The sequence below is a fragment of the Hipposideros armiger genome, unplaced genomic scaffold, assembly GCF_001890085.2.
Source record: "Hipposideros armiger isolate ML-2016 unplaced genomic scaffold, ASM189008v1 scaffold_965, whole genome shotgun sequence".
In the NCBI taxonomy this organism is placed as follows: Eukaryota; Metazoa; Chordata; class Mammalia; order Chiroptera; family Hipposideridae; genus Hipposideros; species Hipposideros armiger.
Window position 1 is genome coordinate 676,461 of NW_017732315.1, and position 23,783 is coordinate 700,243.

The 23,783-nt window shown below is 50.1% G+C and overlaps 3 protein-coding genes across 5 annotated transcripts in view; 2 read left to right on the forward strand and 1 right to left on the reverse strand.

The window, feature by feature from the left end:
* The window catches only part of ZSWIM5 (zinc finger SWIM-type containing 5), a 184,097-nt gene extending 177,537 nt beyond the window's left edge, over positions 1-6,560 (forward strand). The window contains exons 12-14 of the mRNA XM_019630899.1: positions 1,436-1,690; positions 2,184-2,265; positions 2,994-6,560. Coding sequence (XP_019486444.1) covers positions 1,436-1,690; positions 2,184-2,265; positions 2,994-3,856 — 1,200 coding nt within the window. The 3' untranslated portion in view covers positions 3,857-6,560. The remainder of the gene's footprint in view (positions 1-1,435; positions 1,691-2,183; positions 2,266-2,993) is intronic.
* Positions 6,561-6,663: 103 nt separating this feature from the next.
* UROD (uroporphyrinogen decarboxylase) lies at positions 6,664-10,090 on the reverse strand. 3 transcript variants are annotated; one of them, XM_019630932.1, is made up of 10 exons: positions 9,943-10,090; positions 9,225-9,337; positions 9,025-9,104; positions 8,878-8,940; positions 8,457-8,654; positions 8,170-8,331; positions 7,652-7,789; positions 7,401-7,501; positions 7,252-7,318; positions 6,664-6,903 (listed from the first exon to the last, which is right to left on the reverse strand). In XM_019630932.1, exons 1-10 carry the CDS (start codon positions 9,960-9,962, stop codon positions 6,742-6,744), a joined length of 1,104 nt encoding a protein of 367 aa, XP_019486477.1. In that variant the 5' UTR covers positions 9,963-10,090; the 3' UTR covers positions 6,664-6,741. The 3 variants fall into 3 exon arrangements, with proteins under 3 accessions (XP_019486477.1, XP_019486478.1, XP_019486475.1); XM_019630933.1 differs by lacking the exon at positions 8,878-8,940 and having other exon boundaries at positions 9,943-10,068; XM_019630930.1 differs by lacking the exon at positions 6,664-6,903 and having other exon boundaries at positions 6,928-7,318; positions 9,943-10,069.
* A 1,902-nt stretch (positions 10,091-11,992) lies between these two features.
* On the forward strand, positions 11,993-21,009 carry HECTD3 (HECT domain E3 ubiquitin protein ligase 3). Its single transcript, XM_019630942.1, has 21 exons — positions 11,993-12,465; positions 12,642-12,802; positions 13,084-13,176; positions 13,256-13,391; positions 13,677-13,792; positions 13,877-13,990; positions 14,128-14,210; positions 14,800-14,965; positions 15,177-15,258; positions 16,220-16,402; positions 16,554-16,606; positions 16,788-16,852; positions 17,013-17,116; positions 17,381-17,500; positions 17,613-17,702; positions 18,655-18,861; positions 19,137-19,266; positions 19,366-19,440; positions 19,566-19,647; positions 19,775-19,846; positions 19,992-21,009. The coding sequence occupies exons 1-21, from the start codon at positions 12,097-12,099 to the stop codon at positions 20,074-20,076; spliced, it is 2,586 nt and encodes an 861-aa protein (XP_019486487.1). The 5' UTR covers positions 11,993-12,096; the 3' UTR covers positions 20,077-21,009.
* The last annotated feature ends 2,774 nt before the right edge of the window (positions 21,010-23,783 follow it).

Genomic DNA, 23,783 nt, shown 5'->3' on the forward strand with positions numbered 1-23,783 from the left:
AGCAGCTTTATTTGTAATTGCCAAAAACTGGAAACACCTGCCAAAGGTGAATGGATAAACAAACTGTGTGGTATACCCACACAATGGAATATTATTTACCAATAAAAAGAAATGAGCTATCAAGTTACCAAAAAAAACATGGACGAACTTTAAATGTATATCGCTTATTTAAGGAAGCCAGTCTGAAAAGGTTACATGCTATAATTTCAAGTACATTACATTGTGGTATAGTGACAGTGAAAAGATCACTAGTGCAGGAAGAATCAGGAGAGGGATGAATAGGTGGAGCACAGGAGATTTGTAGAGCAATGAGCCTATTCTGTATGCTACAGTAATGGTGGATCCATGATACTCAGCATTTGTATCTCATATGATACATAGACCTGTGTAATCACAGTGGACCCTAATGTAAACTATGGACATTAGTTAATAATGTATGAATGTTGGTTCATCAAATGTACCATACTAATGTAAGACAATAATAATAGGGGAAACTGGAAGTGGGGAGAGAGGGCATATGGGAACTCTGTACTATCTGATCAATTTTCTATAAACCTAAACTGCTTTTGAAACAAAGTCTATTGATTTAAAGTTGTTTTTAAAGATGCCAGAAGAAGAAAGGTAATCTCTCCCATAATCCTGACACCCAAAGATAACTACTACTAAGACATTGGTATAAATATCCCTGGCAACTTTCTATTCATATGTATGCACATACACACACTGTACACACACTGCTACTTATCTTTTTTTATAAAAATAAAATCAGAATATTAACTATACACAAATAATTTATAATTCCCACAACAACCCTAAAAGGCTATTGTTTCCAATTTATAGACGAAGTAACTAAGCTGGTAAGTGTCGGAACTAGGTTCAATTTCCAATGTATTTTACTCCAAAACCTATGTATTCTTACCACTGTACCTCTTTGTAAAACAAGACCTACTTTTTGTTCTATTGTTATTTCATATTTTATCCCTTCATAAAACAGCAATCTTTCATACACCATACTGCCTTCATATAGTGAACTTCACTTCTAATGGTATACATGCCCTTCCTTTGATGTATTCCTTAACTTTGTGCACTAGTGGTTTTAGAATCCTTGCCTACTGAATAGGAACTGGTGGCCCAGCTCCTTTTTGCTCCAGAGAGGCTAACAATGGGACTGACATACTTCGAGGGCAATAATATGGCTTCCTGTCTCCTGTATAAGTAGTTCTCAGAATTCAAGTGTTTAGGAAAATTATTTCTGGGACCTAAAGAGCCTGAGGGAAAGGAGGCTGAGAGGTAGAGGCAGATGAAAAGGTGAAGAGAAGTGAATTCATGTGGGTGCCTGGGGAAGGAAGCAGCCTCCAGTGGGTTCAGTAGAGACAGAACTTAATCATCAAGAAAGGATGGTAGCATCCAGAAGCATTCAGTGAATTGATAGCAGCCAGTTCAATCAGTACCTGTTGTGATTGGTGGACCGTTCAGGGAAGCTTTAAAGAAGACCCTGTCCCTGCCCCTTCTCTCGGCACCTATAGGGAACACTGTGAGGCTCCGAACAATCCTGGAAGCAATACAGAAGCACATCCATTCTTCCTCCCTCATCTTCAAACTGGCCCAAGATGCGTTCAAGATTGCTACTCCCACGGACAGTAGTACTGACAGCACCCTGCTCAACGTGGCCCTCGAGCTGGGGTTACAGGTATGGAGGAGTGGGCCATCCCAGCTTTAGGCTTCTGGCCTAGTGACAATTGGTAGAAGATAGATCCCAGGGGCACTGGGCATAGGCCAAGTCTGGTTCTTTCTGTGTCCCAGAACACAACTTCTAGACCAGACACAAGGTAAGAACTCTATGAATTGGACTCCATTTTAAAGTTAAGGCCAGAAGCAATGTAGCTCTAGGTTCCATGGGATCCATATCTTCTCCCCACCCCAACCCCATTTTTCCAAGTCAGTCAAGGTGTGGTAATAGGACTTTATTCATTACAGGTCATCAGTGAAGCATTCATTCTGTCTGATTTGTAGGAGGGGTGGGGAAGAAATTAAGCAAACCTGTCTGTACTTATCAGGGGAGAGATGGCTGTTTAAAGCACACAATAAATACTTGTTGCGTAAATGAATGGCAAGGGAAAGTAGGCAGGAGGGGTTCATAACCGTTATGCTTAACCCAGGGGGAATGCCTCTTTTTTGCCCAGGTGATGAGGATGACCTTATCAACCCTTAACTGGAGGCGCCGGGAGATGGTGCGGTGGTTGGTGACATGTGCTACAGAAGTGGGTGAGTCTCCCACCTCCCTCTACCCCCAAGGTAAAAGAGTTCCTAAGCCTTACTGTTGGGACAGGACAACAAATCATTAGAGCTCTCATGTTCCTATTACTGATGGCCTAAGAAAGGATGGGCTACTGGTAGAAGATGGCCTCTGTTCAGTCAGCCTAAGCTCAGCCCTCTCTGCTTGGACTATACCCTGATGTCAGCAGCACTTTGACCCTCTGATCAGAGACATGTCTGAGAGAATGAATTTTCAACCACCAGTACTGAAGTATGCCCTTGGGAGGTAGTTGATGGTTTGGTCCCAGTCCCTGTCCATACTTCTGAGAAACTCCAAACAACTTGGAGACTCAGGACCCCATCTAGAGCCCAAAGCCCCAGCACAAGACTACCCTGGCAGGCCACACATCAGCTAGGACCCCCAGGCAGATCTGCAGCCCCTGTCTGGGGCAAGCAAACCACAGGCTCTGCGGCTCCATCCTTGTGAGGGGCTGAGAGCACCAGCTGAGACCTTCAATCCTCTGACCTGGGAAAGGAAGGGATGGGGAGAGACCCCAAACAGGGTTTGGCCATCCGGGAAGCTCCCCTTGCCCTGGTTTGCCTCAGATCATCTCAAGGCTGCTGAGGAGGAGGGAGAACTCATCTCTGCAGGCCAAGTTCTGACCCCAAATGATAATCTGAGCAGACCTGGATCAGGACCCGGATGGCCACGGCTGAGCTCAGGCTCTCCCTGACAGGTGTGCGGGCCTTGGTGAGCATCTTGCAAAGCTGGTACACCCTCTTCACCCCCACCGAGGCTACAAGCATTGTGGCTGCCACAGCCGTATCCCACACCACTATCCTGCGCCTCAGTCTTGACTATCCACAGCGGGAGGAGCTGGCTAGCTGTGCTCGCACGCTGGCCCTGCAGTGTGCTATGAAAGATCCACAGAGCTGTGCCCTATCAGCCCTTACACTCTGTGAGAAAGACCACATTGCCTTTGAGGCAGCCTACCAGATCGCCATTGATGCCGCCGCTGGTGGCATGACACATTCACAGCTGTTCACCATCGCTCGCTACATGGAGCTCCGTGGCTACCCGCTACGTGCCTTCAAGCTGGCCTCACTGGCCATGAGCCATCTCAACCTGGCATACAACCAGGACACCCACCCGGCCATCAATGATGTGCTCTGGGCGTGTGCCCTCAGCCACTCTCTGGGCAAGAATGAGCTGGCAGCCCTCATTCCCCTGGTGGTGAAGAGCGTGCATTGTGCCACAGTGCTTTCCGACATCCTGCGGCGCTGCACAGTCACTGCCCCTGGCCTGGCTGGCATCCCAGGCCGCCGCAGCTCTGGAAAGCTCATGTCCACTGACAAAGCTCCACTGCGCCAGCTGTTGGACGCCACCATCAATGCCTACATCAACACCACACACTCACGCCTGACACACATCAGCCCTCGCCACTACGGAGAGTTCATTGAGTTTCTGAGCAAGGCTCGAGAGACCTTCCTGCTGCCCCAGGATGGCCACCTGCAGTTTGCCCAGTTCATTGACAACCTCAAACAAATCTACAAAGGCAAGAAGAAGCTGATGCTGCTGGTGCGAGAGCGCTTTGGCTGAGAAAGCAGACAGCTCATTGCTAGGGGAGCCTGGGCTCCCAGGTACCATCAGGTCAGGCCAAGGACACTGAAATATTTGTCCACCCTGAGAGGACTCTAAGCACCTGTGGCTGACGCCAAAGGACCACAGGGCTAAGCGTGGGTAGAGTCCAACTCTAGCCAATATGCCTGCCTTGGCAAGGTTCTCACTATAGCCCACTGTTCCTGGAGGAGCTGGGCCCTGCAGATCGATCAGAATCCCTACAACATGCCACCTCACGCCCCTATATCCTGCGTGTCCTGGGCATAGGCCCTCTCTCTCGGCAAACACAAAACACTGTTCCGTCTCAGGGATTGCATAACCAGAGAAACAGAAGCATTTATGGTACTGTAAATATATGTGTTGCCAATTACATTGTAAAGTTGTAACTATTTATAATTCTGGTTCTAATTTGATGGGTACTTGAAATAGCTGTGGGTGGGAAGATAGGCTTGTTTTCTGAGGAGACTTACAACCGTTTCTCAGGTTTCCCTTACACAGTATAAGCTGTTGGCAGCAGAAGAGTAGGGGTGGCAGGGAGAAGAATGGCCAGTTAGAATAAATCCCAAGTCTAGTCTATGCAGAAACCCCAGCCTACAGACGGGCATCTTTAGCCCAGAGGTGGATGAGGGCAGAGCCAGGACTGGACTTAAGACTTTTGCCGCACAAAGCCATGAGGACACTGGAGCTCTGCTCATGCCTCACAGCCTCTCGAGGAGCCTGCTGAGCTCCTGAGAAACAAGTGCAGGGAGAAAGTAAAGTTCTGGGAGGCCACTGAGCTCATAATATTCATCTGTCTGGTCACCTTTGTGTTAGTGACTGGTTTCATCTCTAATTATGTATGTGCGTGTGTATCTATCTGTATGGCTAAGTACGTGTCTGTATGCATAAATATATCTGTGCATGCCAGTATGTGTGCATATATTTGTGTATCTGTCTGTGTGAATACATGTCTGTGTGCTGGACTGCGTTTCTGTGCAAGGGTATACACATTTGTGAACACATAAGCATACATATCTATATGTGTTCATGTTTGTTGTATCTGGGCACATGAGTGCATGTGTAGAAACAGGTTTTTGTCTGTGTGTATGCCTGCTCTCCATTGATCTGGCTATATGTGTAACTGTATTTCAACATGTAGGTATGTCTGTGAATTCATGTTTGAGGATCTGCATGAATGTGTCCCTTCTCTTTTTTGCCCCATCTCTCTTCCCCATTCCTGAGTCTCTCACCAGCTAAACATATTCCCCATCTCTGTGCCTCCTTTATTCATCATTCTCTCTCACCTAACAAGTTTGTAAGCACTCGTCTCCCTCTACCTTGAGTGGCTCCTTCAACCCGTTTTCTTCTCACCCTGAACTTGCTTTCTTCCCCTGCCTCTCTACCTCAAGCTTCCTCTGCCTGCTTGTCACAGTCCCATTGGTTGCTGATTTGGAGGCTAGGGCTGGGATGCACTTGGCCTTTCCCTTTCTAACTAGTTTCTAGCCCTAGTGGGCAATCCGTCTTAGCCCTGGCTGACCTCCACAGTATATGATGTTCCTGCTATCTTCCTGACCCTATGCTCAGCCTGGAATTATCATAGGAGGTAGCAAGGGCATTCAGAAGTCATTTGGATGCCAGTGTCTTGGTGTTTACTGTTTCATGTTTTAGTTCCCAAGTAGCGGGTGGGTGTGATAGGGAAAGGGTGGTATAGCTAGAGTGCGAAAGAAAGACCGCTCTGCTCTATTTTCCTTTCTTTGATGGGCTGTTTGTGTCACTTTTTTTTCTCTCTCCACATTAACCAGTAAGTTGTATTTGCTGTTTGTAGCTACTGAAGTCTTACTGTTCAGCCATGGGCCCTTACAACCTCTTAGCCCAATAGGTTGGTTAAAAAAAAAAAAAAAAAGCCACTCCCATTTCTGTATCACGATTGCCATTTTTTAGCAAGTGAATTCACAGTGCTTTTCTATAAATAAATCATGGATCACAAAAAAAGATCATTTTTCTAAATTCAGAAATTGTGTTCTCTCAATAAATGGGGCCTTTCTCTATCCACCATTGCCCTGGCGGGGGACAGGGAGCTGGTTAGGTCTGTAGTACAATGGATTTCTCGTGGTCTAAGATGTGGAATGACAAATGAAGAATTTCCTGCTATACCAGCCCCGTTTCCAGAGCTCACAGGCAGCTCAGAGCCTTGTTCCAGGAAGTAGGTACCATGATTATGGGCAGAAACACCAAAATCCTAAGAAAATTAGAGGACATGCTCAGAAAAGAAGGCAGAGCAACCTTGAGCAAGGCACCACAGGCCTTCTGGCTTCAGAGGCCTTCTTGCCTCAATGATGCAAGTCTAAGGTTCTAATTCTTAGCAACCTAGCTCTGAGTCTTTATGTCTTTTTGAATCAAAGCTGAAGGCCTCTCAGCTTCTCCCTGCTTATCTAGACTCCATCTTCCTTGACAATCCTCTATGAAATATTCTAGCCATTTCTGTGCCCCTCTCTGATCTATTCTCCTCTCCCCAGACACAATGCCCTCTTGATTTGGCTTCATAAGCTGTGGGGACCCAATTTCTCTGCAAATGTCACAGCTCCAGCTGTTAAGAAGCTCTATCCAAGCCCATGTAGCTCTGGGGCTTGGAGATGTAAGGGAAAGGTGGTGGTGAGGGCCGTGACATTAAGTCCTACAGTATGTATTACGATCTAAGTTCCCATGACTTGTGGGAGAGGATGCAGAAAGAGGCCCCAAGGAAGGAGCAGAGGCTAAGAAGGAACTGAGGATAAGGGCACAGATCTTTCACAAACAAAACCACATACTCGACTCCAACTCTGGAACTTTTATTCCCCTGAAAACAATCATCTGTGTTAGTGGGCCTTGAAGGAAAAGGTGTATGCTCAGTTCTGTCGAAGCACACGTGAGTATGTGTGCACAGCATCCACAAAGGCCCCCACATGCTCTGGATCCATGTCAGGGTAAAGTCCATGGCCCAGGTTGGCAATGTAGCGCTGTGGCCCAAAGTCATCCAGCATCTGCTGCACCAGCCACTTGATCTCCTCCTGGGGGACCAACAGGGCACTGGCTACAGGGGGGCCAGCAAGCCTCTGTCCTCCCTGTACATAATAGTGGCACACATACATGTAGGTATGCTTCCACTCTGTTACTCATTCAGTCATTAATTCAAAAAAATGTATTGGATGCCTAGGATGGGCCAGGCACTAAGAAAACACAAATGAACAACAATAAAAAGAAATTCCTGCATTCCTAGAGTTCACATGGTGTGTATGGGATACAGGGGAGGGACAAACAGACATCATAACAACACACAATATAACGCAATCATACCCACAGTCATGGGCGTGCACAGAGACAAACTCACAGACACACATAGGGACACTGGCTGTTACCTTAGGTGCATATAGGGCACAGGGGTCCAGGTTGCCCTGCAAGGTCACGGTCTTCCCCACACGCTCCCTGGAAGCAGAGTCAATGCCACGTTCTGGTGACTGCACATAACGGTAGCTGCACCTGCTCCACCTCATCCTCCATTACTTACCGGGCTTTCTCTGGGGCCACTGTCCAGTCAAGCCCAACCACCTGGTAGCCAGCCTGGGCCAGCTCCTCCAGGGCAAAATGTCCATCCTTAGCAAAGATGATCTGGGAGAAAGGGCAGATCTCTGAGGCTACAGGGTGCTTTGCTATGCCCACTAACCTACCTCTGCTGCCCTCCAGTGGTCATTTCAGTCCACACAGGACTTACCCTGAAAGTTCCACTCACACCTTCACTCACCCCATCCCCACTCTTACCATGGGCACTGGTGCCAGGCCTGCCTCCTGAAGCTTGGCCTTCACTCGCTTGGCAACATCACGGATGTAGGGCAGTGCAAACTTACTGAAGAGATGTGGACCGAGATGCCCTGCATGGGACTCAAAGAGCTGCAATGCCTACAGTTAGGGGTAGTGAAGAGAAATGCATAACACACAAAAAGGAAGTATATCTCAGGCCCTACACACAGAATGTGCTTTAATTTTCCCCAAGTGACTTCAGCCCCTCATACTACCTATGCATATAAACCCAGTTCCAGTCAAAAATTTTTGCCTTTTCCTATAGATCCCAGTGCTAGCTTTGATCTTTGAACACATGAAGCATTAAGCCCCTGCCAGTGTCAGGGTGGACTTAGCTGCTTCAGCCAGATCACTGCAGGCCAAGCTTCTTCCATGCCTGCCATTAACACACCCACCCTCTCAGGTATAGAGAACTCTGTTGCTTCTGGTCCTCCTTATACACTAAACCCCAGCCCATTTGTCTCTCCCTCAGAACTCACCTGGGCACCAGCAGCCACTTGCCCCACGAGATATGGTACCAGAGCATCAGTGAGGATGCGAAGCAGCTGATGACTGGCCTTTGGTCTCTGGTAAAGCCAGCACTTGGCATGAGCCATGGTGCTTGAGCTGCCACCCTCAACCATGTATGTCATCAGAGTCCACTACAAAAGGATACAAAGGGAATGTCACATGTGTAGAAGCCAGACTGACACTTCCTTCCCTTGTCTACACCAGACCTGCCAGAGTGTTTTCCCCATGCCCAAATCCCTGCCCTGTTCCACATTACCGGGGCACCAGCGAAGCCAATCAGCGGCACACGCCCAGCCAGCCGTTGTCGAGTAAGCGTGATGGCCTGGAACACATAGGCCAGCTCAGAGGCCACTACTGCTGGATCCCGGAGACGCTCTAAATCCCGTTCTTCTCTTAATGGCTCTGGAAAGCTGGGCCCTTTGCCAGGCACCATGGTCACCTCCATGCCCAGTGCCTGGAGGGGGAGAAAACATCTGTGTTCCCAACCTGTAACTCCCAGAGGAAAGGCTCTGTTCAACCCATGCCAGGAAAGAGAAAAGGAAAATAAAGTTCAGCCAAACTCAGTCTCTTCCAGCCAGTCTGTTTTTCCCTCTGTCCAGTGAGGGTAAGTGCTCATCTTGAGCCTTGACTGCCTTTGCCCTTTTTCATCCATTCCAGAATCAGGTTTGAGTGGGTACCTGAGGTACAACAAGGATGTCGGAGAAGATGATGGCAGCATCCAGAGGGAAGCGACGCAGTGGCTATAGGAAATCGAAGACAAGTTGCTAGGTAGCGATCTAGGGGCATAAACCCCTCCCTCTTTTGTGGGCCCCCCACCCCCTCACCTGCAGAGTCAGTTCACAGCAGGCCTCTGGGGAGCGACAGGTGCTGAAAAAGTCCTGGGCAGCCCGAGTTTCCCTAAACTCTGTAAACAGGAGAGGGAAGGCAAAGCTCAACCTTGAGGAACCTCTAGAGCCCTCCCCTGCCCCTCAAAAACTTTCCACCTTCCAGAGTTTTACCTAGACTCTCAGGCCCTGACCCTGACCTGGTAAGTAGCGGCCTGCCTGCCGCATGCACCAAACTGGAGTGTAGTCTGTGTCTTCTCCCCAGGCTGCCCGCAGGAATGTGTCATTCTTCAGCTCCGGGAAAGTCTGGGGTCTGGAGATGGGGAGTTGGGGCGGGGATAAAGGGTGGGTAGGTGTCAGTCAGCTAGGGAAGGCTGGGGTTCTTGAGGCAGGTTCAGTCCAGCACCGTTATCTGCTTTCTCCAGACCAGCTCCCACGCTGCGGCTCCCCGCCCGTTCCGCCTCCTCTCTGCCTATCAGGTGGTGCACAAGGCTAGACGGGCCCAAGCAAGGGCCTCTACCCTACACTCAGACCCTGCTTCCCCCAGCTCGAAGCCACTGGAAGGACTGGGGGGTAGGGCGACAAAACCCCAGAAAGGATAGTTTAAGGGTCTCTGGACCAGAAAATCACAGGAACGGGGAGTATAAAGTAGGCTGATTCCGGGTATGGGAGTCAGCGAAGGAGCGATCAGTTGACAGTCCCGAAACAGGGGTCCTAGTTGAGGATTTGAAAGTCCTGGGGGCATCTCCTAAATGAAGGTCTCAGGAATCCATCGTTAGAGAATTTTCGGGATTCCAGACTCTGGGGTTCTGGTTGGGGGCTCTCCAGAGAGAAGGAGGGTATAGGGACAGATCCCTGAGCTGGAAGACTCAGGTCAGAAGCCCCGCTGGCCACCATCGCATGGTGCGCAGAACTCACCCGAACCCGTTCGCCTCCATGATAAGATGTCTGTGTAACTGCGAGCTAATTCCCACTTTAACCTGAATCTTAGCCTACCCCGTCCCCAGGCTCCGCCCCTTCCTGGACTGAGCCAAGGCGGTGGCCATGTTGAAAGTCACATGATCAGACTCCAGCAACAGCTACCGGGCTGCCCTAGCTGCTGCCGTTAGGACCCCCCTACCTCACTTCACCGTAAAGTCCCGTGTAGCGACGCAACAACAAACACCCGCAAAAAGAACTCAGCTCTAACTACACCTGACCATGGCATGAGTAATTTGCTCTCCTCTGATGACCTACGAATCCCGAAGGCTTGGCCTAAGTCTTACTTTCACTCCCACTGTCCATGATTGTAACAATCTTATGCCTGACCAGCTAGGCATACTGTGGACTATGGAACCAAACTGAACAGGGAACTGAAATCATTCAATATTTATATCACCTACTAAAAGCCTATAATAGGTGTGGAAGTTACTGTGGTGAACAAGGCAGCCCCTTCCTCTAAGGAGCTACAGACTAATGAAACAAATCGGCAATCACAATAATAATAGTTTTAAGAGGAAAAAGCTAGAAGCAACTAGCAAGGGCTCCCAGCTTAATTGGGGAAAGCGGTGGGGGTATTCCAAGCAGAGGGAACAGTATGCACAAAAGGGGCAAAAGAGCAAATGGCTATTATGAGAACCAGGAGATCAATCTGGTGGAATTAAAGAGGCTGGAGATGTCTACAGAGTTCAGGTCATGCAGGCCTTTGTGAAGTACATTTGTTCACCTTATCCTGTAATAGTGTGATAGCATACAAATAGCTTGGAGAAGGGAAGAGAAGCACTGTGTTCCCAATTTTCTAGGAAGAAAAAATGGAAAGCCATCAAAATTACATGGGATCGTTTAAGATTTCTTTCTTGATAATTTCAATTATTTGAAAACTATATCAAAATAAAGTTTCCATCCAAATGCCCATCAACAAATGACTAAAATAAACATACATACATACAATGGAACATTGTTGAGCCATGAAAAGAAGTTAAGTTCTGATACATGCTACAACTTATGCTGAGTGCAATAAAACAGACGCAAAAGGACAGGTATTGTGTGGTTCTGCTTACATGCACCACCTAGAATAGGCAAATTCATAGAGGCAGAAAGTAGATTAGAGTTTACCGGGGGTGGTGGAAAGGAGGCAATGTGGAGTCATTGCTTAAAGGATACAGAGTCGCTGTTTGGGGTGATAAAAAAAAGTTTTGAAAATAGATAACTGTACACTTAAAATGGTTAAAATGGCAAATTTTGTTGTATGCATTTTATCGTTTAAAATGCATACACGTTTTAAAGTTAAAGTAATATCTCAAAAATCATTAAATTGTACACTTTAAATGGGTGAATTGAATGGTATATGAATATCTCTAAAACTTTTTAAATGGGGAGGAGGGGACGGTTTCCTTTCCCTCCATGATTGTACTTCACCAACAGCTCCTGTTCATCTTTTTTGCCTCCTCTCTTCCCGTCTTAAATTTTCCTCTCGTCTGGTTCAGAATTACTGGGAGAAACTGGATAATGATCACTGGTGTCTTGGGATTAGGAATAACAACCAGGATCAAGCCTTAATGACTCATGACTCCTCTGTCAGTGGCAGGGCTGGGGAGGGGGTTATTCTCCCAAACATTTTAGCCACACTGTCCCTAGAACAGGGAGCCCAAGAGGATGTCTAGAAATTTTTCAAAGATTCTTCTGGTTGTAGTCTGAGCTGATGGCGGTGAGGCAAAACAGGAGGTCAGGACCAGAAAAAACGGCGGTTGCAGAGATCCAGGCTGAATAGGATGGCGGCTTGAAAGAGGGTAGTAGTAGCAGTGGGGATAAAATGGTAGTAGAAATGGGAATAGACAAGGGGGAGTTGATCAGGTAGAAACTACTGAACTTGAATCTGGTCGGCTTAGTGAGAGGCACAGAGGTAGGTAATATATATAAACGAGTATCCGAGTACACGGGGCAATACGGCGGGAGCGTAGGGTGCGCTTAGTCCAGAACTTACGGTGAAGGTTGGCCGAAGGCGGGGCATAGCGTGATGGGAAGCTCGACCAGCATCCGCGGCCGCTGCTCCTGGAGCCGGGTCGCCACTGGGCTTCCCTCTGACACTTCGACATGGCTGGCCCGGGCCCCGGCGCGGCCCTAGAGTCCCCGCGGCAGCTGCTGGGCCGAATACGCTTCCTGGCGGAGGCAGCGCAGAACCTCCGCGCCGGACGGCCGCTGCCGGCGGCGCTGGCTTTCGTGCCGCGCGAGGTGCTTTACAAGCTTTACAAGGATCCGGCGGGACCGTCGCGCGTGCTGCTGCCGGTGTGGGAGGCAGAGGGCCTGGGGCTGCGTGTGGGAGCCGCAGGCCCGGCCCCGGGTACTGGCTCCGGGCCCCTTCGCGCTGCCCGAGACAGCATCGAGCTCCGTCGCGGCGCCTGCGTACGCACCACGGGCGAGGAGCTATGCAACGGCCACGGGCTCTGGGTGAAGCTGACCAAGGTACGCCCTGGCCTGGGCCCTGCAAAAGACCCCCAGAGCCAGGGAAGCCCCTGGCTGTTCCCCTTCCCTCCCCATATTGAGCTGGCATTGCGTTCAGTGCCCTTTGACTTGGGCTGGGCAGGGCGGGACGCTGGGCAGCTTCCTGACGGCTGTTCCCATCTGGCGCGTCCCGGCAGGAGCAGCTGGCAGAGCACCTGGGCGACTGCGGGCTGGACGAAGGTTGGCTGCTGGTGTGCCGCCCGGCGGAGGGCGGGGCCCGCCTTGTACCCATAGACACTCCCGACCACCTCCAGCGGCAGCAGCAGCTCTTCGGTGTGGATTACCGCCCACTGCTGAGGTCCTGCACTTGAAGGGGCGGGACTTGCTATCAGTTGTCCGGGCCTCTTCCCCCGGCGGTTGGAAAATAGTCTGGCACAGCCCGGGAGGTGGGATATGGAGCGAAGGCAGGGTTAAGAGCAGGAAGGGGCGGGGCCTGAAGGGAGCTGGGGCGGCGGGGAGGGGGTTGCTTCTGGAGGCGTAGTTTGGAGGAGATAGCACTCCGGATAAGGTTCCAGAGCTTGGGATTGTCTTGCTGTCCACTGATGTCTCTCCATCCCACCCCCCGCTCTCCGCCCGCAGATGGGAACAGGTGGTAGACCTGACATACTCACATCGCCTCGGATCGAGGCCTCAGCCAGCCGAGGCGTACACGGAAGCTGTACAAAGGCTCCTGTGAGTGAGCTGGGATGGGATGGGGAGGAAGGCGCTCCAGGTCTGGGCCCGACCTAATTAGGGACTTGGGGTTGCTTAGCTATGTACCCCCGACGTGGACCTACGAATGCGACGAGGACCTGATCCACTTCTTGTACGACCACCTGGGCAAGGAGGATGAGAACCTGGGTAGCGTGAAGCAGTATGTGGAGAGCATAGACGTTTCTTCCTACACGGTGGGTGCTGGGACTCCTCCCACCCCAAGGAAGAGCAAGTCACATCTTGCTAGATCCAGAACCCTCACCTCTCGACCAGTGCTAAACCTGGATCCCCATAGGCCAGACTCAGTCCAGCCCCCCATCTTGGAAATCTTATAGGAACCCCTAGACAATTCCGCCCATACCAGCTGCGCTTTTTACCCAGCTCGGGTGTTTTTTTCTCTTGTGCTTTCTGACCCAAAGTAAACCTCCAGTGCAGGGAGTAGAGGTAAACACTGATTCCACCTTTCTACCCCTCCCCAGGAGGAGTTCAATGTGTCCTGCCTGACAGACAGCAATGCAGACACCTATTGGGAGAGTGATGGGTCGCAGTGCCAGCACTGGGTGCGGCTTACCATGAAAAAGGGCACCATTGTCAAGTGAGTGGGCTCTGAGTAGGACAGGGTGGGTGAGCCACCTGTCTGTGAGTGTACAGAGACCCATGTGCATACTCTGACCCCCAGGAAGCTGCTACTCACAGTGGATACCACAGACGACAACTTTATGCCTAAGCGGGTTGTAGTCTATGGGGGCGAAGGAGACAACCTGAAGAAGCTGAGTGACGTGAGCATTGACGAGTGAGCAAGCTGGCCTGGGGGAGAGGTGGGGCATGGTCCTAGCAATGGGGCTTGGCCCGACTTGGAAGGTTGGGAGAGACCCCAGCAATCCCTGAAGGCAAGGGGTACACAAAGTGCCACACATCTGTCTCCTTCAGGACCCTGATCGGGGATGTCTGTGTCCTGGAGGATATGACTGTCCACCTTCCAATCATTGAGATCCGAATCGTCGAGTGCCGAGGTGGGGCTTAAGGCTATCAGGAGGTAAAGGGAGCCCAGTGTGTAGATGGGGACTAGCTGGCGGTGAGTTTGGAGAGAAGGAGATGGGCTTGGAGTTGAGGTGAAGGTGATAACTGAACTAACTCCAAGATATGAAGCTTTTGAGGCCTGAGCTGGGTGAAAGTTACTGGATATAGACTGGCCTTAAAGCCACAGGTGGGACCGGCCGAGTGGCTCAGTTGGTTAAGAGCTTGCTCAAGAGTTTGAGCTCTGAGCAACAGCAGTTCGATGCCCGGCCTGAGCTGAGCTGCCAACAGGTAGCAGGATGGCTCAGCTAAAATAAATAAATAAATAAATAAATAAAGCCACAGGTGGTTAGGCTCAACTGGAAGAGGAACTGAGTTGGGACCTTCAGGCATTCCAACATTACAGTGGTGGACAGCAAAGGATATAATAATCAGAATCAGGTGAGTAGAAGGGGATCCCAAAGGTCCCAACTGTCTAGGGGCAAAGGGAGACAAAAGGCTGAGCATTAAGGGAACATTCTCAGGTCTAAGGGCCAAGGAGGCAGCAGGCACAGCAAGTGACCTCACTCTGACTGCTTCCCTCAGATGATGGGATTGATGTGCGTCTTCGAGGGGTCAAGATCAAGTCATCTAGACAGCGGGAACTAGGGTTGAATGCAGACCTGTTCCAGCCGACCAGTTTGGTGCGATATCCTCGCCTGGAAGGCACTGACCCAGAAGTACTGTACCGCAGAGCTGTTCTCCTGCAGAGGTAGCTGTGGTCCTGGGCCTGCCTGGCCCTTCCTGAGCCTTGTATGTCTATGTGGAAGAGGTCCCCAAGGTCTTATACTGTAAGCTGTTCCATTTTAAGAATCAGAGCAGCCTCTGGGTCCTGGCTTCTCCTGTCCCTGTGTGTTGGGATTGAGGCGGTCTTACATCCATGCTAAACTCTTTGACTACAGTTACTTTACCACCTACCCCAGATTCATAAAGATCCTAGACAGCGTCCTGCACCACCTGGTACCTGCCTGGGACCACACGCTGGGCACCTTCAGTGAGATTAAGGTGAGTGTCCCATCCAGTGCTGGACTTGGCAGTGGGCTTCCCCTTTATGCTCATGCAGTCGTTCACTCTTCAGCAGAGAGTTCTTAAAACCTAAAGGCCTGGACCTTTGCTGGGCTTTGGGCACATAAAAAGAAAGCCAGGCACAAACAGCCAAAATTTAGTTGCTGGGGTGCTATTCCCCAGATAGTGTGCAAAATACACAAGAGCTGGGGGAAGAGAAATGACAGCATGGATAGGACAGGTTGCGTAAAAGGTGCATACTGGGAATTAATAGGCAGCAATAGAAAATGTGAGAGAAGTGTACAGGCAGATGTGAGTATGGTATGGGGATGAGGCTGGAAGGGGGTGGGCAGGAAGCAGTCCCTGGTAGCAGAGGGCACTGTGAGCCAGGCTATGAAGAAGGGACTTTGTTCCAGGTGAGTAGAGCCATTGGAAAGATTTTAAGTAAGGTACCGCATTTCCCCATGTATAAGACACACCCTTTTTTGAAACATTTGGGGTCTAGAAACTGAGTGCGTCTTATACAGTGGTTGTAGATTTCAAATGCCATAGATGGAACTGAGGACGAGGCAATATATGAAGACAGTGATTCTTCATCAGACACAGATGAGGACAAGCTAATGGTTGGGAGTTTTGACAGTGATGAGGAGTTGTATAAATTTTATGATGAATAAATCTTGAGTTCAATAACTTTATGTAATACATTTTTTTTCCAAATTTCGGGCCCCCAAATTAAGGTGTGTCTTATACATGGGGAAATACGGTAATAACAAAGTTGGACTTTTTTGTTTTAGAAAGCTCCCCCTGGTGGCTGGACTAAGGGAGGGACTGGCAGCAAGGACAGGATGGACTAGGCTTGGACTGGAATGGTGGAATTCTGTCTAGACATAGAGGAAGGTTCCAGGGCCTGGACAGAGGCTGACTGCCTGCTGGTCCTGCTCTGGTCACCCCTTCTCACCAGCAAGTGAAGCAGTTCCTGCTGCTGTCACGCCAGCGGCCGAGCCTGGTGGCCCAGTGCCTGCGTGACTCAGAGAGCAGCAAGCCCAGCTTCATGCCACGCTTGTACATCAACCGGCGCCTTGCCATGGAACACCGTGCCTGCCCCTTAAGGGACCCTGCCTGCAAGAACGCGGTCTTCACCCAGGTCTGGACTACCTGGGGTCGGCCTGAGGGAGGGCAGTAAGGGGCCAAGGGGGCTGGGCTAAGAGGGACCTGAGCAAGGTCTTTGGGCAAGAGCGGGGCCAGGTCTTGACACAGACTTCCCTACAACTCCCTCCCCTGTCTCCTGCCCCCAGGTGTATGAAGGCCTCAAGCCCTCTGACAAGTATGAAAAACCCCTGGACTACAGGTATGGCATGAGGATGAGGGACTTGCTCAGAGCAGACGTGTACACACATACACCCACACACTGCCTCTGGCACCCTTCACCATAACCCCTCTGTAGCCCCTACTCCTGGCTGGTGTTTGGGCTGGTAAAACGTCCCAAGACATGGCCCAGCTTGATGACAGAGATCCACCCCTGCTTACAGGTGGCCCATGCGCTATGACCAGTGGTGGGAGTGTAAATTCATTGCAGAAGGCATCATTGACCAAGGTGAGGCCATGAGCGGGGATAATAAGTTTCCTGCCCTAGTTAGAGTGGTGGAGGTTTTTGGGGTCACCAGCTAGCCAGGTTAGGGGACCTGCTTATTACTCCGTTATGGGGGCTGGGACTCTTGAGTGCCCCAGCTGAGGGCATCTATCTGTCATTTCAGGGGGTGGTTTCCGGGATAGCCTGGCAGATATGTCAGAAGAACTGTGCCCTAGCTCGGCAGACACCCCTGTGCCTCTGCCCTTCTTTGTGCGCACGGCCAACCAGGTAATCTCCCACCTCTACCTCCCAAGTTGTTTCTCCTGTCCTGTCTCTGCAAACCTCCCAGGTACCAGGCTGAGCTAGAGGGGGCAGAAGAGGGACTGCTTGCCTGGGTCAGCCTCTGGGCAGACAGCAAAGGAGGAGCCATTATACATTCAGAGGGGTCATTCAGGGTCCCCAATGGAAGGTGTTCAGGGAGGTTTTGGGGAATCTCAGGTAACGAAGTATGGTCCATCCCATGCCATGCTGACAGCTCTGTCTCGGGGGCAGGGCAATGGCACAGGTGAGGCCCGGGACATGTATGTGCCCAACCCCTCCTGCCGAGACTTTGCCAAATACGAGTGGATTGGACAACTGATGGGGGCTGCCCTTCGGGGTAAGGAGTTCCTGGTGAGTAGTCTAAATCTACACCCCATCAGATCAGCCCTGGCCGCTGGAAGGAAGAAGGGACAGCCAAATCTGGGCAGCTCAGGGTCATAAGACAGAAGTATTTGTCCCATAGGTCCTGGCTCTGCCTGGTTTTGTGTGGAAGCAGCTCTCTGGTGAGGAGGTGAGCTGGAGCAAGGACTTCCCAGCTGTGGACTCTGTGCTGGTGAGTAGGGCTTGGAGCCAATGTTTCCTCTGCTCAGTCCCTAAAAGTTGCTGTTCCCCAAGTCTGTCCTGAACCTTCTATTACCACACACACAGTCCCTCTCCAGTCCCACCTACTCCCATAGTTTCAACTATTATCTCTATTCTGGTGAACCCTAAATCCTTACCTCTGGCCCCAGCCAAAAATGCATCTGCCTGCTGGACCTGTGCACCATGATGGCATACAGTTCATCTCCCTAGTCTCCACTGCCCTCTAGGGCTCCCTGTCTCAGAATGGCACCACTACCCACCCCTCCCTCTGCCAAGGCCCTCAGGTTCATCCTTCACTCCTCCCTCACCTTCCACATTCTGTCACATCTCCCTCTGGAATCTATTCACCTCTCCCATCTCACTACTATTCTCCTGGTTCAAACCACCTTCCTTTCTGACCCAACCACTAACTACAATTGGTAGAATCCCTGTCTCTATTCTTACCCATCTGATCTCCAGCAACCAGAGTAATTCATTTTACTCTCCCCATTTAAACCCTTCGATGGCTCCGCCCCAAGTTTAGGATAAAATGCAGAATCCAGAAAGGCCATACATGACCCATGGCCACTTAGTTCATGGTCGGGTTCAAGCCAAACAGATTCCTCAGGCCTTTTGTTGTTTCCACCTTTTTCCAAGATGTTCTGTCTCCTGGTTTCCCTGTGGCCCAGCCAACTCCCAGCCATCATTTGAATCTCAGCATAGATGCCATTTCCTCCAGGATGCCTTCCCTGGCCTCCAAGCCTGGCCACATGTAGCCTTGATGCGTTCACAGCCCTTGTACTGATCCCCTCACTTCCCTCATGGCCTGCATGTAAACTGCCATGCCTGGCTGTCTCTCCTGCTTCCCTGTGAGCATCTTGAGGAAAAACAAGAACTGTTTCCACAATGAAAAGCTGACCTTCCTGCCTCTCTCTAACCCCTAGGTGAAGCTCCTGGAAGTGATGGAAGGAATGGACAAGGAGACATTTGAGTTCAAATTTGGGAAGGAGCTAACATTCACCACTGTACTGAGTGACCAACAGGTGGTAGAGCTGATCCCCGGGGGTGCAGGCATTGTGGTGGGCTATGAAGACCGTTCCCGTTTCATCCAACTGGTGCAGAACGCACGGCTAGAGGAGAGCAGAGAGCAGGTACTGCCCAGACGCCAGGAGAACAGAGACTTTGGGCCAGCTCCTAGTTGCCAGAGCCCAGCCTGATAGGCCACCAGTGCCCAGTCCTAAGAACTCTGGTCCCCGCATTCCCTTACCCCACATCCCCAATGATCAGTGGGGTACACAGGTACCCCCAGTGTTGAGCAAAGACCATGTCCCCATTATCTCCTTGAGTAGGGGCCAAATGGCCCCACCACACACTGAGCTGGGAGTTGTGCCTTCTTCCCCAGCCAGGCCTTTTCCTTCCTCCTCAGGTGGCAGCCATGCAGGCAGGTCTGCTGAAGGTGGTGCCGCAGGCTGTGCTGGACTTGCTAACTTGGCAAGAGTTAGAAAAGAAGGTGTGCGGGGATCCAGAGGTCACCGTGGATGCTCTGCGCAAGCTCAGTGAGTGTGGTGCAGGGCAGCGCAGCACTGGGGTAGGCTTAAGGGCTATGTCTATCAGGATGCAAGAATGAATTCTGGCCTTGTCCCCATCCCCACCAGCCCGGTTTGAGGACTTCGAGCCATCTGACACACGGGTTCAGTATTTCTGGGAAGCGCTGAACAACTTCACCAACGGTCAGTGGAAGAGGGCAGAGTAATGCCTGGGTTTGACTTCAATTGTGGGATACAGAGGCAGCCTGGAAGTTGTCGAACCTCCCCCACCACCAGTGGGGGCATTGATTTCCTTCTCCTCCATCCAGAGGACCGGAGTCGCTTCCTACGCTTTGTCACAGGCCGCAGCCGCTTGCCTGCACGAATCTACATCTACCCGGACAAGCTGGGGTGAGTGCGGAGGGGAGGTCCAAAGGGGCTGTCGCCAGCCTTCTGCTCTCCCCGCACACATACATGTCAGACCCCTACCCTGTACCCCTACAATTCTTCCTGATCTGTGGCCCCTCCATGCTTCCAGCTACGAGACCACAGATGCACTGCCTGAGTCTTCCACCTGCTCCAGCACCCTCTTCCTGCCGCACTATGCCAGGTGGGTTTTCGGTTGAGGGGGTGGCATGGAAGGGTGGATTAAGTTCTGCAGTGCACAAATCGGAGCCTCATCGCCCCCGGTAGTGGTGAAGGGGCCTACACACTTGGCACACTTACCAACTCCCTGCTGCCCCACCCCCCTGCAGCGCCAAGGTGTGCGAGGAGAAGCTCCGCTATGCGGCGTACAACTGCGTGGCCATCGACACCGACATGAGCCCTTGGGAGGAGTGAGCCGGCACCAGGGGCCAGCCGTGGGCCAGCGGGGTCCCACTCGGGCTAACCTAGCAAGATGCCCTCTCTGGACCACCTGGGATCTGCGTTCCCGATCTGGAGGGGAGCTGATGCACTCATAAAAAGCCATCACGCACCGCCCGTGTGTGTGGTTGGAGTGGGAGCGGTGAATTGACACTGGTCGCCCAGCCCCACACACCCACAAGCCCTACGCGTGCTCGGGCTTGCTTCCTGAATTTTTTAGCCTCTGTAAGAGGGAACCTTCCACAAGCCCAGCACAAGCTGCCAGGCCTGAGCTACTTGAAGGGGGCCTTCTAGCTCCCCACCCCATGGACTTTGCTTCAATTTTTAGCTCCTCCTTTTTTTCCTCCTTGTTTTTCTCTGGCTTCTGCCTGGACTCAAAACTAAAACTTTGGAGGCTCCTCCCCAAACAAGGCACCAGGGATGAGTAGGAAGAGATGGTCATCCTTCTTGGTCGCCTGCCCCAAGAATGAAGTAACAACTGGGTACCCCCTCCCTCACATACTGGTTTTTTCCTCTTCTCCTTCCATACTCAAGGTGTGAGCTCTCTCCTCCCTCCAACCCAGGCTCAACTGATGAAGTGCCACTCCCTTCCCTGGCTCAGAACCTACACTCAACATTAAATCTTCACTGCCATTACCACCCCATGTTAATCACTTCTCCATCACCTCCAGCCTGACTCCCCATCTGCTGTCTCACTCCTAAGTTTTGCACAAGTTAAGGCCAGTTATGTCCTCTCCTAAATCTTCAATAGCTCCTCTTTACCCAACTCTAAAATAAAGCCTAGACTTTAATCCTGCTTCTAGGCCTTATGCACATCCCTGCCTCACCCCTCCCTCCCTCAAGGGCCTCCATGACACTCCATCAAAGAATGTCTTGCACGTGGGAAAGTTTAATAAATAGATGAATTCATTCCTTCAGAATGTATTTATTGGGCTCCTGGGGGATGTGAGAGAAGGCTTTTCAGGACTTCGGGATCCTGCCAAGAGATGTGTCAAGTGGGAATGGTACGTTTCTTAATGGCAAACATTAAATTTGGAGCTGAGCAGGGAAATAAGGACCCCACTACCGAGAAGAGGAAAAAAAGCTGGCCTGGCATCTTCTAGGATGGGTGTGGTGATTCGGAGGATGGGAATCCACCTTCAGGAACCAAATGGGCGGAAGAATTTGACATTGTAGAGGACAAAGCACTGAGATGGCTGATAAACCACCCAACTCAGGATTTTTACTGACAGCAGCAGCGTTGCCTGTCCACCCCCATAACGTCTCTAATTGCCACACAACTGAAGTGCAGTCTTTAAAAACAAGTACCCGGTGAAAGATCTCATGCGGATACTGTCCCCTGACCCTCACAGTGAGCAGTCATTCTCAAGCACCATCCCAAGTGAAGTGGCCTGCGCAGGGTCGCTCACCCATCGCTTCCGCTTGCGGTCCTATAGGGTGCGCTCTGATGCTGCCCTGCCTGGTCTGTGGCGCTGGGCCCTTCCCACTACCACCCCCGCCCCCGGACAGTGAGCACCCAGAGGCCAATCTCTCCACAACTCGAGTTTAACACCCCAGCTGAGACTCCCGATAGCCCTCATCTTGCTGCTCCCCAATCCCTGCGCCTTGGGTGGTCCACAGGAAACAATCACCCCGTATTCTCCCAGCAGCCTCTTCCAGCCTAGGGAGTTTAAGGGGCAGGAGCCCCAGACGCCACCACTCACATCCAGCTTTGTTCTTACCGACAAGCTCTCACCCCCTTGTCCCACCCATCCAAGGCTGCCTTCCTGTTTTCTGGGAAGGACCTGGTCAGTGCCAGCCTGCAGGTGGTAGTCCGTTTCTGTGTTTGATACCTGCCCCATGAGTCTTTGGTCCCTCTTTTAACAAATTGGACTCACACTGTGTATTTTGTAGCTTGCTTTTCATTTAATCATTCAGTGAGTGCATGGAACACCTATGTCAGGCACCATACTAGGTGTAGTGGATAAAATGGTGGCTAAATAAATAATTTTTGCCCTCTTGGGATTTAAGTTATAATGGGAGGGACACATATTAAACAACATTCAACAACGTAAGCGCTCCTAAGGAGAAGTGAAGGGTATTGTTAGAAGACAGAACAAGATGATTCTAACCAGTGGGGCTCGGTCAAATGCTAAATCCTTAGGGAGAATAACTGGGCACAAAGGCCAACTGAGAAGCACGTTGAGTCCCACTAGAGTGTGCGGGAAAGAGAAGCGACTCCAGCCTTAGAGGACCGTTTTAGGATTTTGTAATGCGCAGCCATGAGGACGTGAAGCAAGAGAGTGACACTAGATTTACCTTTGGCAGCTGTGTAGAGAATCAGTTGAGAGGGAGAAGCTGGAGGCAGGGAGTAATCCAAGCAGGAAGTGATAGTCACTGGGACAAGCCGGCTACTCATTTTAACCATTATTTTTATTAGCTGCATTGTTTTACATTGTAAGGGATTTTCATAATGCTTATTAATTTAAAACACTACTGATGGACATTAAGTTTGCTTATAAATTTTCCATATTGAAAACTACAAATGTTACAATAAATATCCTCATGCATAGATCATTGCATACCTATTTGATTATTTCCTTAGAATAACCCTAAAATCTCTTTATCAAACTGCCAAATTGCCAGTTTATCAATTTTCACTCCCTTTAGTGTCTATTTCCCAAACTTTTACCAACCTTGGGCATTAGCACTTAAAAATATTTTTGACAATTTAATGTGCTTGAAAAATGGTGTGGTTGTTATTTTAATTTGCATTGCTTTCATTATTTACCATATGGAGCAATTGTTTTTCTTCTTTATGAACTGCCTATGTGGTTTTGTCCATTTTTCTTTTGGTTTGAGCTTACTTTCCTTATTGGTTTATAGAAATCTTTGCATAGGACTAAAATAATAAGCACAGCAAAACACTGTGCTAAGTGCTGTACATTGGTTATCTTCTTGTTGTTTTTTCTCAGCTGAGCCATCCTGCCACCTGTTGGCAGGTTAGCAGCAGCTCAGTTCAAGCCAGGAATCAAACCACCGTTGCTCAGAGCACTCTTGAGTGAGCTCTTAACCAACTGAGCCACTTGACCAGCGCCACTTATCTTGTTTTATCTTCTGAACAACTCTGTGAAGTAAGTACTATTGTTACGCCCATTTCCGGGTGAGAAGCCCAGAGCAAAGATGAATTAAGTAACTTGCCCAGCGTCACATAAGTAATAAGTGGTAAAGTTAGGTTTTAGCTTGGTAATCTGCCAGTTCCAAAGCCTGCTGACATGATAACTAAGGTGCTATAACCTCTATACTAACCCCTTTGTTGTGTCAGGTGTTGCAAATGATTTCCCGCTCTGTACTTTGCCATTTAATTTCATAATGTACAAAATTTTAAATTTTTATGAATTCAAAATCTTTATGGAAGAAACCATTTATTGGATATATACCATGGGAAGGCAATATAGGATACTATTTAAGAGCACATTCTCTAGAGTCAGCTTGCCTGTATTCATATCCTAGCTTTACCACATACTAGCTGTTGACCAGTCTCCTCAGCTTTCTTTTTTGAAGGACCTATCCTTTTACTATTAATTTGAAATGCTACCTTTCCACATCATCATTTTATGCTAAATTTTTTATATATAAGAAATTCTCATTTTACACAGTACACTAGTACCAAACTATAAAAATGCCCCTGCAATGGGCCAGCC